This window comes from Motacilla alba, chromosome 4 (assembly GCF_015832195.1).
Source record: "Motacilla alba alba isolate MOTALB_02 chromosome 4, Motacilla_alba_V1.0_pri, whole genome shotgun sequence".
Lineage (NCBI taxonomy): Eukaryota > Metazoa > Chordata > Aves > Passeriformes > Motacillidae > Motacilla > Motacilla alba.
In genome coordinates, this window is record NC_052019.1 from 1,737,692 (window position 1) to 1,751,881 (window position 14,190).

Sequence of the window (14,190 nt, forward strand, 5' to 3'; positions counted from 1 at the left end):
ACTGGATATTAATGGGATTTTCCTGGTGGGAGAGTGGGAGAAGATTCCTTGCAGGATGAGAATTTGAGGATTAACCTCCTCCCAGCACTGGAAAACCCTGGGAATCGTGGAATTGTGGAACCATCCAGGCTGGGAAAGACCTCTGAGCTCAAGTTCAACCCGCCAAGGTCACAAATCCCCAAGTGCCACATCCTATGGGATTGTCCCATTCCAGGGACAGGAGGAGGGAACAGCAAAAGCGGGAATGTCCCAGCATTCCCATTGGATCCATGGGAGGCTGAGCAGCTGTGGATCGTGGATTTCTTTGGAAAACAAATCCTGCCCTGGGACAGGTTTTTCACTCCATTAATGCCTGGCAGCGGCGAGTATGGGTTGGGATGTTTTCCATAAGAATCTTTGGGAATACAAGGGAAAATGGCTGATTTTAAAGGAATATCAGTGAGGCTCAGCCTGGAGAAAAGGAGCATCGGGAGGGGACCTTCTGGCTCTGCACAATTCCCTGAAGATTTGGAGCCAGGTGGGAGTTGGGATCTGATCCCAGGGAATAACGGGATAAGAGGGAATGGCCTCAGGCTGGCCCAGGGGAGGCTCCGGTTGGACATCAGCAGGAATTTCCTCATGGAAAGGGTGCTCAGGCCTTGGAAGTGCCCAGGGAGCTTTGGAGTCCCCATCCCTGGAGGTTTCCAAGGAATTCCTGGATGTGGCACTCAGTGGGGATCGGGCACAGCCTGGACTCGATGATCCCAAAGGTTTTTTCCAGCCTCAGGATTCTGGGATTCTGCAAATACTGACACTAAAAAGACCAAGAATTCCCAAAAAAAGTGGCTGGGAGACAGCGGGAGAGGAGGAAATCGAAGCCCAGCTGCTCCCAGGATTCCTCTGCCAGTTGGAATGGGAGACCTGTGGGATTGTGGATCAGCTCCAAGGGAAAACCAGCTCCAGAATTCCATGAAGGAATGCGAAGGCCTCAAAATCCAAGAGAAACTGGGATTTTGTGGAGCACCAACTCCAAATCCCAGGTTTTGCACCACAGCCTTTCCCATTCCCATGATTTCAGCTTTGGGAATGCAACGTGTCATCCCAGGGATTCCGGTTTTCCAACACATTTTCCACAGGTTTACAATACATAAATGGGATAACACAAGGAAAAGGGAAACTGAGGCTGGATCAGAGAGTGAAAAGTGCTCGGAATCCGTGGGATTTGCTCAGGCCGGCAAATCCCAAATCCTGCCCTGAGGATCCTCTGCATGTTCCCAACTTACGGATGGAAAGGTCCTTTCCCTGCTCCCTCCTCGGAATTTGGGATTTACCAACCAGAGCGGCAGGAAAACTCAAAACAAAACACAGAAGGCTGGAAAACCAGGAATATTTTGGTGGAGGCTTCGGTTAGGTGACGCTTCCCAAATCCAGGTGGAATTCCAAAGGGAAGCGGAGTCTTTGGCAGCAGCTGGAGGCCTGGATGAGGTTGTTCCTTCTCCACTTCCAAAGTTCCTTCCCAAAATTCCCAGGCAGGCACGGGAGCAGCTTCAGTTGAAAGGTTTCACCAGTTTCATAGCAGCGTAGTTCTGGAAGGATGGAAAAACATGGGAATCACTGGGAAAATGTGGGAATCATTGGAAAAACATGGGAATCATTAGAAAAATAAGAGATTTGTTGGAAGAATAGGGGAATGATTGGAAAAATGAGGGAGTTGCTGGAAAAATGAGGGAATCACTGGAAGAATAAGGGGGTGATTGGAAAACCATGGGAATCATTGGAAAAATGAGGGACTCATTAGAAAAATAAGAGATTTGTTGGAAGAATAAGGGAATGACTGGAAGAATAAGGGAATCATTGAATAAATGAGGGAATCACTGGAAGAATAAGGGAATGATTGGAAAATGAGGGAATCACTGGAACAATGAGGGAATGATTGGAAGAATTTAACAAGCACTAGGAGTAATTCCTGGATTTTGGTTGCTCTTCCCAAATTTTTTAAGAGACATTCCCGCTTCCTCAAATCCTTGGAATCAATTTGGGCCCCCCCTCCAGCACCATCCCAGTGTCCAACTGATGGGAAGCATTCCCAGTTTTCCTGGATTTGCTGGAGCCTCCTCCTCTCCTCTGGATCCCGCTGCTCCTTCCCATCCTCTGGGATTCCCACAAATCTCATGGGTTCACCACCCAACCCCTGGCCCTGCATCCCTACAGCTCCTTCTTCCATGATCCCACAAAATCCGGGACATCACCTGTTCTGCCCCTTTGGAAAGGGGCCCTGGAGCATTCCCAAAGCTGTGCCAGGATTTTTCCGGAATGCAGAGCTTTCCAGCAGGGAGAGGCTCCTCCAGCCCTGCCCCATCCTCATTTATTCCAAGGACAAATCCAGCCAGCAGCTCCATGGAATTTTGCCAAAGGCAACCAAGGCAGGCAAAGAAGCTATCCCAGATTTTTTCCCTCTGTTTCCCGGAAAACTGGGATCTGTCCCAGTGCCAGCACTTTGTGTTGCTGAGGACATACCAGGAATGGCCTTCCCATGGTTTTTTTTGGGATCTCCACCATTCCTGATATCATGGAATTGTTGATGTTGGAAAAGAGCCCCAACCCTTGTTCATCATTATCCATGTCCTCAAATGCCACATCCGGATGTTTTTGGAATAATTCCATGGATGGGGACTCCCTCACTGCTCCAGGGCTGGACAACGCTTTCCATGAGTGATTTTCCTTAATACCCAACCTAAAATTCCCGTGGAACAACTTGAGGCCATTCCCTCTTGTCTTGTTATTCCCTGGGAGCAGATCCCAAACCCCACCTGGCTCCAGACTTTCCAGGAATTGTGGAGAGCCAGAAGGTCCCCCCGATCCCACTTTTCTCCGGGATGAGCCCCTTTCCCTCAGCTTTTCCTGGTGCTCCAGCCCCTTCCCAACTCCATTCCCATCCCTGGCCATGCTCCAAACCTCTACATTTTTCCCATGAGGATCCCAAACCCAAAAGAGCCCCTTTTTATCCCGTCGTGTTCCTCAGCACAGAATTTCCCATCCCCCTGAATCCACCACCCCTCAGACCTCGGCCAGTCCCTGTCCTCTCCCAGCCGCTCCGTACCGGGAAGGCGTAGACGAAGATTCCCAGGAAAAGCAGCAGGATGAAGAGGAGGATGGCCAGGATCAGCACCCACTTGTAGCGGCGCCACAGGATGAACTTCAGGGTCTTGTACGGGGACGTGAACCACAGGAAGGATGTCTCGGGACGCCTGGAGCCAAGGGAAGGGCAGGTCACCTCGGAATTTCATCCTCCTGGATCCCCCGTCCCATCTGCCTTGGTGGTCCCAGACCAGCCTCAAAATCCCACTGGATTCACGGTCTGGACCAACCTCCCAGTCCCACTGGATTGGTGATCCAGACCAGCTTCCCAATCCCACTGGGATGTGTCAGCATTCCATCCCTCTGGGGATGTCCCATCAATGTCCACCTTAGTGGTCCACACCAGTCTCCCAAATCCTGCTGGATTGGTGATCCAGACCAGCCTCCCAATCCCACTGGGATGTGTCAGCTCCTCATCCCTCTGGGGATGTCCCATCAATGTCCACCTCGGTGTTCCAGACCAGTCTCCCAAATCCTGCTGGATTGGTGATCCAGACCAGACTCCCAATCCAAATGGATCCATGGTCCAGAGCAGCTTCCCAATCCCACTGCTCTCAGGTCTATCATCTTTCTGGATACATCCCATTAATGTTCTTGGTGATCCAGACCTGTCTCCCAAATCCCACTGGACTGGTGATCCAGGCCAGCTTCCCAATCCCACTGCTCTCAGGTCTTCCATCTCTCTGGATACATCCCATTAATCTTCTCCTTAGTGGTCCAGACCCGTCTCCCAATCCCATTGGAATGTGTCAGCTCCTGCATCCCTCTGAGGATGTCCCACCAACATCCTCCTTAGTGATCTAGACCAATCTCCCAATCCCAATGGATTCCTGGTCCAGATCAGTCTCCCAGACCTCACTGGATTGGTGATCCAGACCAGCCTCCCAATCCCAATGGATTGGTTATCCAAGCCAGCTTCCCAATCCCACTGGAATGTGTCAGCTTTCCATCCCTCTGGGGACGTCCCATCAATGTCCACCTTAGTGGTCCAGACCAGCCTCCCAAATCCCACTGGATCCATGGTCCAGACCAGCCTCCCAAATCCCACTGGATTCATGGTCCAGACCAGCCTCCCAGTCCCATTGAACTGGTGATCCAGACCAGCCTCCCAATCCCAATGGATTCATGGTCCAGACCAGCCTCCCAATCCCAATGGATTCATGGTCCAGACCAGCCTCCCAATCCCAATGGATTCATGGTCCAGACCAGCCTCCCAGTCCCAATGGATTCATGGTCCAGACCAGCCTCCCAGTCCCAATGGATTCATGGTCCAGACCAGCCTCCCAGTCCCAATGGATTCATGGTCCAGACCAGCCTCCCAAATCCCACTGGATTCATGGTCCAGACCAGCCTCCCAGTCCCAATGGATTCATGGTCCAGACCAACTTCCCCATTCCCCAGAACTGGTGCTCCAGACCTCCCTCCCAGTCCCCATCGGTTCAGAGCGGATCCCGCCCAGGTGAAAACCCAGTTCAGCCCAGTTCCCTGCAGCTGGAAACCCAGAATTCCCATTTGGTCCTCAAGAATTCCATGCCCTGGTGGCTGCTTTTCCATTTGGGATGTTCTTACTTGGGATCCTCCAGCCTGGGGTTCATGTTTGGCTCATCCCGTCCCATCCCGGCCGGACGTTCCTCGTGCTCCTGCTCCGCCACGATTTCCAAAGTCATCTCTAGTTTGCCCTGGATGGGTTAAACGAAAACAGATTTATTATCCAAAAAAAAAAAAACAGGGGGAAAAGTGAGGAATGAATACGGGATGGAAAATAGGGATTAGGGGAAGAAAGTATGCTTTGAGCAGGACCGAATCACTCCCAACAATTACCATGGGGATCCCAGGATTCCAGAGATCCTTCACCTGTCACTGGAGATATTCCAGGCAATCCCACTAACACCCAAATTTGAGCAACCATAGAATCCCAGGATCGCTGAGGCTGGAAAAACCTCTGGGATCAAGTCTAAGCTGTGACAAATCATCACATCCAGTCTTCCTCAATTCTCTGATTCCTGATTTCCCTGGAACCAGCTCAGGGCTTTTTGGTTGAATCACCGAATTCCCTGCCACCAAAAAAAATTGGTGACCTGCATGGAACAGTCACCAAAACCTGGAACAGGAGCCCGGACACCTTTAAAATTATCCCTGGGACAGCTGGATTTTTTTTCCCTGGTGTTTAGGACACAAGATGGTTGGGAATAGTCATGAAATGGAATCAAATTTGGCGGCACATTCCAAAAACCAGGGTGAAAATCCCACAAAACCAATGGTTCCTCTGCATGGTGCTGGAAAACTTCCAGCCAACCACAGCGGAACTGGCTGGATCCACAAAATCTCCAGCTGGAAATGGAATTTCTTGCCCGGACTTGAATTGAATGAAGATTTCAGGGAATTCTGGAGCGGTTTGGATTGGGAAGGGATTTAAAGCCTCGGGCACTTCCAGGGATGGGAATTGGAGTGAAGGATCCAAGGAAAAACATGGAGAGGCCACTTTACCGCCAGGATCTTCTGCTGGTTCTGCTCGGCCACACAGGGCCACCAGCCCTTGACGGTTTTCTGCTCGAAGAGGGACACGGAGCGGCCGGAGGACAGGGAATCATCCACAAGATCCAAGGAACACTTTTCCGCCGTCTTGGCAGGCTTGGGCATCCTGTTGAGATCCATCTGGATGGATCCTGCCGGGAAGAACATTCCAGGTGAGACACCTCAGTGGGAAAATCCTTAAAACATGGAATGTTCCCTGATCCCATGGAGTTTGGGCCACCCCAACCCATCCCAATCCAAACTCCCAACTTCCACCGTCCCAGGTGGCTCCAAGCCCCATCCAACCTGGCCTCGGACACTTCCAGGGATCCAGGAGCAGCCACAGCTTCCCTGGACAACCTGGGCTGGTGATGTTTTCCCTTTTTCTGGATGGATCCCAAAATTCCCAACTTACCCAAATAGTCGTCGAAGGAGAACTTGTCGTTGTCCCAGATCTGGAGGATCAGCTGGGGTGGGATCTTGTTTTCCGTCTTGTCCAAGCTCCAGAAGTGTTCCTAACATCCCACCGGGAAAGAAACCACAGGAAAATTAAAGATTCATCGGGAGAATTGGGCAGAGCCTGGCTCTGGAAATCCTGGAATTCCTGGGGTGTCCCTGCTGTGGATCTGCAGGAGCACAGGCTCTGGAAAACTCTTGGATAAGGATAATCAGTGGAAAATCCAAGACGCTTCTGGAAGGTGTTGGCAACAATTTATGCCTTAATTTGATGAATTTAATTAATGTAATTAATTTTATTTAAATAATTGAATTCAATTTAGGAAGTGGCTCCATGGGATCTCAAACAGGATTCTTAGGAGCGACAGAAATTCCCACAATTCCAATGAGGATGACTCTCCAAGGTGAAGAGAACAATGAGCATTGAGTGCTGCTGCTGCCAAACTTCACCGCCTTCTTAATTCATGGAAAAATATGGGATTGACCCCTAAATCAGCACTTCTGGCAGGGAATTCCCAAGGATCCCTTCCCTTCCAGATCCACCACAGCTTCAATTGCTCCCAGGTGTGTCACAGGCAGCGGGACAACCTGAGACCATCAAACGCCAGTTCAGGCCACCCTGGGCTCCTGAATTTATTCATGGAAGATGGATATGGAAAGGAAGATTACATGGTATCCCAGGAATCTGCTGATATCTCCCAGGCTGCTCCAAGCCCCAATGTCCAGCCTGGCCTTGGGCAGTGCCAGGGATCCAGGGGCAGCCCCAGCTGCTCTGGGAATTCCAGCCCAGCCCCTGCCCACCCTCCCAGCCAGCAATTCCTTGCCAAGATCCCAGCCCAATCTCCCCTTTCCCAGTGGCAGCCATTCCCTGCCTCCTGTCCCTCTGTCCCTTGTCCCCAGTCCCTCTGCAGCTCTCCTGGAGCCCCTGCAGGCCCTGCCAGGGGCTCTGAGCTCTGCCTGGAGCCTTCCCTTCTCCAGGGGAACATTCCCAAGTTATCCATACGTTCTGCACCCCAGAGTAAGGAATATCCACTGCCTGAGAAGCAGAATCCACGTCACTATTTCCATGTGTGAAACCAGGAATTTTTTCCAAAAGGGATCTACACCACTGTTGGGATGCCTGGGAGTTAGGATTAAGGATCCCAAAATCCCTGAAGTTGGAAAAGCCTTTTGGGATCAGCGAGTCCAGGCTGTGCCCAATCCCCACCTCAGCATCCAGGAATTCCTTGGACATCTCCAGGTATGGGGACTCCAAACCTCCCTGGACACTTCCTAAGCCTAATCATATTTTCCATTTAAAAAATTCCTCTTGATGTCCAGAAAGAAACGTTGGGATAAAGGAGAAAGACAAAATCCCACCCCAAGCCAAGGGATTGTTGGGATTGTTATTCCTGGCTCCAGCACAGAGCAGGAAAATCCCAGCGGGATTCCTGACATCCCTCCAAGGGTGTCCCGGTGGCAATTCCTCCTGGAAGTGTCAGAAATTATGGGATTTAATTAAAACCAGGAAACTCCAGCGTTATTCATCCCTCGCTCCATAAATTCACCCCAAGACTCGGAATTATTATTTCATCCAATATTAAATTATATAAAAGGAGGAAAAACGTGTCACATTCCATAGGAACACAAATATTCCAGCCGGGAGTCTGTGGGCACTCCAATCCCACTGGATTCATTTTAAGGGATCCCCCGGGATGGTTCTGTTTCAATTTTGTTCCGTTCCCTGCCCGGTTTTGGGAAAACATGCCAGGAATTTTGCATTGGAGCATTTTATGGATGCATTTGAGATATTGGATAATCCAGAAATCCCAAAGAACGTCCATGGAAAATTCCCTCTCTCCCCTCTGCTGGTTGCAGTGGGTTGGGATGGATGTTTATCCAGGGGGATTTTTCCCAGCTTTCCCAGCCATTTTGAATTAGAAACGCTAAAAAAAGGGGAAGAGTTGATGTTGATTCTTCCCTTTCCCAGAAACTGGAGAAAGAAGGGATCCACAGGGATCCAGGAGCCATGGTTCCATGGATAACAAGGTCGGGATGACCTCAGGAGGGGCTGGAAAATTCCAAGGTGGCGGAAGATCCATCTCCAAGGTGAACACCACCAGCTCCTTTGGATTGTCCCTTCCGGAAGAAATCCAGGTTCCCAAATTCGGCTTGGAAAACAGGGAAATATATGGAATTCCGGAGTGTTTTGGGCTGGAAGGAACCCTCAAGACCATCTCATTTCCTGGCTAGAATATTCCTTGGAAAGGAGATTTCCACAAGCTCCATGTCCTCCAGGTGTCTCTTCTTCCCAGTGAATTCCTGGCTCAGAGGTTTATCCCATCATTCCCACATTCCATGGATGTGTCCATGCTCCAGGTGCATCCCACGCTCCCTTCTGGGCTGATGCAACTTCCCGAGGATTTGCTGGAATTTCTCATTACCCCATCCCATCCACGCCGAGCCAAACTTAAGGAAAACCTCCCACTTGGGATCACCACCTATCCCAACTGGATCCGTGTCCCTCGGGATAATGAAGCTGAAGGAAAGGTTGGATGGGATCTTGGGAAGGAATTTCAGGCTGTGAGGGTGGGGAGGAGCTGGGATGGAATTCCCAGAGAAGCCGTGGTTGTCCCATCCCTGGGAGTGTCCAAGTTGGACGGGGCTTGGACCCGCTTGGGATAGTGGGATGTCCCTGGGTGGGCTTTAAGGTCCTTCCCATTCCAAACCATCCCACGATCCCACGGAACTGCTGGAAAACCCAGCAGACTTTGGCATTCCACCTTTTCTCCTTCCCACTGCAATGTCCAAGGAAAAAGCCAACAAAACCTTGGCTCTGCGCCCTCTGCATCCCAATCCCTCAGAACAACATCCTGGCATTCCAGGGACAACTGAGGTGGGGCTCAACGCTTTCCAGGTGGGAATTCAATGCTCCATTGCTCCAAATTCCCCTCTTTTTTTTGTTTTTAATGGAAAAACTCCATAAAACAGCACTTGGCTGGGGACAAAACCTCCCTGCTCCGAGCCCTGTCCAGCTGGGGACACCCAGAGCTCCGCTGGAAAGGCAGGAAAAGCACCGGGGAATTGGGAAGGGGGAATTTGATGCCGAGTGAAGTTTATGGGTCCCTTTCAAGGCAGCGTGAAATTTGCTTCCATGATTAAATCGAGCCCTGAACATTCCCTATAAAAACAACCCGGAGCGCGAAATTTATATCCCGGCCTTGTCCAATCCACGGGGAAAAAAAGGTTGGAATTATTGTTTGGGGGTTTGTTTTCCATGCGAGGGAAGGCTCAGGGATATTTTATGGGGTTTTTGTGGATAAAGCAGCAGGGAAAAAATCAGCTCAGATTCCCAGGAAAGTGTTGACAGAGCGGCATTTCTCCTGGACTGTGGATGTGCTCCAGAATGCAAAGGAGGAAACCGGATTTTTGGGAAGGAGAGGAAGTTTGCTCCCAAAAAGTCCTGTTTCAGGTGCAACCTACATGGAATTTGGGAGTCCTGGACATGCAGGAGACTCCCCTTGGATGTCACAGAATCCCTGAGGTTGGAAAATCCTCCAGGACCATGGAGTCCAAGCTGTGCCCGATCCCCACCACATCCAGGAATTCCTTGGACACCCCCAGGGATGGGGATTCCAAAGCTCCCTGGGCACTTCCAAGGCCTGAGCACCCTTTCCATGGAGAAATTCCTGCTGCTGTCCAACCAGAGCCTCTCCTGGGACAACCTGAGGCCGTTGCCTCTTCTCCTGTTATTCCCTGGGATCAGATCCCAACTCCCACCCGGTTCCAACATTCCAGGAAGTTGTGGAGAGCCAGAAAGTCCCCCTGGATCTTCCTTTTCTCCAGGCTGAGCCCCTTTCCCACCTCCCTCAGGAATTCTCCAGCCCCTTCCCAGCTCCCTTCCCTTCCCTGGACATGCTCCAGTCCTTCCATGTCCATAAGAATTCCAGAACCAGACCCGGCACATCCAGGGAGATGCCGTTTGCTCCGACATTCCATGCAAACACCTTCCTACCCTAAAGAAATTCCCAGATCCAGATTTGGCAACCATATCCAGCTGCTGCTGGAATTGGCACAGGAAGCTGAACATTCCAAAACCAATTCCATGCATTTTCCACCCCGTGGCACCTGCGGGATGTGGGAGTCAAGGTCTTCCCTGAGCAGATGCCTGGGAAACTGGGATGCACGTCCAGGTGACCTCGGATTGTCCTGGTTGTCCCATGACCCATCCCATAACAGGCTTAACTGGGAATTCAAAGTTTAAACTTCCAGTTTAGGCTGGATTTTAGGGAAAATTCCTTCATGGAAAGGGTTTTCCAGCCATGCAGGGGCTGCCCAGGGAAACAATGGAATGTCCATCCCTGGAATGATTTAAAATCCCTCCGGATGTGGCACTTGGGGATGTGGTCAGTGGTGGCCTTGGCAGAGCCGGTGGTCTTAGGAGGCTTTTCCATCCTAAATCATTCCATGATTTTCTCATTTTCCACCCCAGAAACTGTTTTCCTGCAGGACTCAGAAACCTGGGAATGTGCTCTTCCCATGCAGCCAACATGGTTTGAATTTTCCAGGGCTGGAAGAGAAAGATGGCACCAAAAAAGAAGCGGGAACAAAGATGGAAATTCCAAAGGGATGCTGAGAAAAGCATCAAAAAAGCATTTCCATGTTTCCGAAGAGCTGTCCTAAAGATGGGGATATTTCCCTTCCATGGAAATATTCTGGAAACTTGGATTGGGAAAAATTCCCCACTCAGAAGGAGATGAAAAATTTTAATAACATTAATCCAGCCAGGAAAGCTACGGAAAACCATCCTGAAGTGGTTGGAAGGTTCAGAAAAGCAGGAAGAAGAGTGGCACCTTCATTTTCCTGGGTTTTCCCTGGATTTCCAGTCTCCAAACCACCCCAGGTATTCACATCAAACCAAAATATCATGGACACTGTCTTATCCAGGGGCATCCTTGTATTTTTTGGAGAGAGCGTTTGCAGCCTGAGTTGGGATGACCCATGGAGCCCCCACCTACAGGAATTCCACCTCTGGAATTCCCAGCATGGGAAGGACCTGGAGCTCGCGGGGCAAATCCAAACGAGGCACCAGGATGATCAGAGGGATGGAGCAGCTCTGGCGTGGGAAAGGCTGGGAGAGTGGAGATTGCTGGAATTGGAAGGGAAAAATCCAGGGAATGCTCAGAGTCCCTGCAGGGGCTCCAGGAGAGCTGCAGAGGGACTGGGGACAAGGGACAGAGGGACAGGAGCCAGGGAATGGCTGCCACTGGGAAAGGGGAGATTGGGCTGGGATCTTGGCAAGGAATTGCTGGCTGGGAGGGTGGGCAGGGGCTGGGCTGGAATTCCCAGAGCAGCTGGGGCTGCCCCTGGATCCCTGGCAGTGCCCCAGGCCAGGCTGGATCCACCTGGGATTGCGGGAATTGTCCCTGGATGGAACTGGCTGACCTTTCAGCTCCCTTCCTACCCAATTTGTTCCATAATTCCATGATTCCTAATCCACCTGGTCACGCTCCTGGGAGCTCCGGCACAGAGCAGACAAAGGAGAACCATTGGAAAACTCTTTCCCTCCCAGCCCAGTTGGGCACAGGTGTTTTTGAGCAGCTCCCAGTTCCCCACAGTCGCTCCCAACCTTTGATTGAAATTCCACCTTCCAGCGCCTGCCTTTCCAGCCGGGATTTTTACGGCCGCAGGAACCAAGCCGGAGTTCAAACAGCACATGGCGAGATCAAAAAATTCCCGGAGCCAGAATGCTCCACCCGGCTTTTCCTTCATTATTCCGGCCTTTACAGAGAGCTTTTACAAGGTGTTTATTTTCGGATCCAGCGTTGGAAGCCATGTGGTGGGAAAAGATTCCAGATCGGCACAGCGGGATGGATTTGCTTAACGGGGTTTATGGAGGGGGTCTTGGCTTTTTCCAAGCGAGATAATTGGATGTAGTACACCCTGTACTTGGGATTTGTGGGATATGAAGCGTGAAATGGGCCTGGCTGGGATTCTGTCAATCATTGGAACTGCCCGGGAAGGGCTTTGGAAGCTGGGAATTGTCTGGGATGCGGGGATTTGCTCAGCATCTTCCTGGCCGAGGTGCTGGTTTCATGGAAAAGAAGATGGGGTGGGGATAACAGTGGGTTTTGGGGATTATGGGGGGTTTTTGGGGATCCCAGTGGGTTTCAGGGATTCCAGGGGTTTTGTGGATCCCAGTGGGTTTCAGGGATTCCAGGGGTTTTGTGGATCCCAGGGGGTTTTTGGGGATCACAGTGGGTTTCAGGGTTGGTCCCATTGCAAGCAGGAATCTTTGGGCACCTCATATTCCATGAATACTGAGGCTGAGCAAAAACAGGGAGCAGGGATCATGGGATCACTGAGGCTGGAAAATCCTCCAGGATCATCGAGTCCAACCTGGGACCAATCCCTACCCTGGCACTGAGTGCCACATCCAGGAATTCCTTGGGCACCTCCAGAGGTGGGGCCCCAAACTTCCCTGGGCACTTCCAAGCCTTGACCACCCTTTCCATGAGGAAATTCCTGCTGGTGTCCCAAATCTGAGCATCCTCAAGGGATGAAGGGTTGGGATGAGGTGGATGAAGGACTTTGAGCCTCCAGGGAGGTGCCATGGGAAGCCAGGATTTTTCCTGTTGTCCACTGACCCCAAAGAGCCAAAAATCACAGAATCATGGAATTGTTTGGATTGAAGGGACCTTAAGGATAATCCAGTTGCATCCCCTGACATGGATAGGGAATGTTCCATTGGATTGTTCATCTTAATCCTTTTTAATCCTTTTAATCTCCAGGTGAAGGAAATTTAAATTCATTGATCTCCTCTATTGCTTGGTGTCTAGTTTTCCCTAATTCCCATCATTTCATGCACTCATCCCAACCACATTCCTGTGTCCTTCCATCCATGCAATTCCCATGAACTGATCCAAGGAGCACCAGGAGCAGCTGGAGGAACAAGGGGATCAAAACCCCATCCAAAAAACCCCATCCAAAACAATCTACTTCAACTCCAAATCCAACCCTCTCCCTGAATCCAAAGCTTTTCTTCCAGCGGCACATCCCAGTCCATGTTCCCACCAGAAATTTGGAGGCAGCTCCTTCCTTTCCCCATTTTTAGCCTCTTCAGGAAGTTTTTGCATGGCACAACGCCTGTTATTCCATGCTGGAAAACAGAGGTTCCCACCAGACCATCCCCATGGAATTGCCATCTCCAGCTTTGGAATATCCCCGTTGTCCAAGAGCATTTGGACACTTGCTCCAATGTTTTTCCTGCTCCAGCCTGGATGAATTTTTCCCAGAGGGATCAGTCCAAAAAAAAACACCCACCTCTAATTCCAACTCCACTTTGCTTCCCAACACGGATTTTTGAACTAAATTCCCAAAATTTCGCTGTCAACACCATGGAAAGGCTGAGCTTTGCGCAGTTCTGCTTAGGAAGGTCTGAAATTCCGTTTCACCCCAGAATTCCCACAAGGATGCAGGAATTCCATCCAGGACCACTCACCTTCTTGGCCACGTGGCACATCTGCTCTGCCGGGAGATAATCGAAGGGAAAGATGAATCTCCAGTTGAAATTCCCTTCTCCTCCCATGGATCTGTAGTGGACATCCGTCTTCTGCTTGTTCTCCTCGTGTCCCACCAGCCACCTGCCAGGGACAAATGGAGCCCATGGAAAATCGGGATCGTGGCAAGGGTTTGGGATCTCGCCCAGTGTCACAACGTCCGTGAGTGGGAAATGGAATATTCCCGATCCCAGTGGAATGGGGGTGGGGAAAACCTGGAGATGGGAGAGGGAATGCAGCAGTCCCAGAGCTGGGAGATGAATCAGTGCTGGGGCTAGCATCTCCAGAATTACGGAATCATGGAATGGTTTGGGATGGGTTTCAAGGATCATCCCACCCCATCCATGAGCAGAGACACCTCCCATTATCCCAGCTGGATCCAAGCCCCAGTGTCCAGCCTGGCCTTGGGCACTGCCAGGGATCCAGGGGCAGCCCCAGCTGCTCTGGGAATTCCAGCCCAGCCCCTGCCCACCCTCCCAGCCAGCAATTCCTTGCCCAGATCCCAGCCCAATCTCCCCTTTCCCAGTGGCAGCCATTCCCTGCCTCCTGTCCCTCTGTCCCTTGT

The 14,190-nt window shown here is 51.0% G+C and overlaps 1 protein-coding gene across 3 annotated transcripts in view; it reads right to left on the minus strand.

The window, feature by feature from the left end:
• Positions 1-1,327: 1,327 nt before the first annotated feature.
• DYSF (dysferlin) overlaps positions 1,328-14,190 on the minus strand; it is a 60,648-nt gene continuing 47,785 nt past the window's right edge. For all 3 annotated transcript variants that reach the window (XM_038135676.1, XM_038135675.1, XM_038135673.1), the window contains 6 exons: positions 13,568-13,709; positions 6,047-6,146; positions 5,605-5,783; positions 4,687-4,796; positions 3,080-3,227; positions 1,328-1,565 (listed from right to left, as the gene is read on the minus strand). In XM_038135676.1, coding sequence (XP_037991604.1) covers positions 1,527-1,565; positions 3,080-3,227; positions 4,687-4,796; positions 5,605-5,783; positions 6,047-6,146; positions 13,568-13,709 — 718 coding nt within the window. In that variant the 3' untranslated portion in view covers positions 1,328-1,526. The remainder of the gene's footprint in view (positions 1,566-3,079; positions 3,228-4,686; positions 4,797-5,604; positions 5,784-6,046; positions 6,147-13,567; positions 13,710-14,190) is intronic.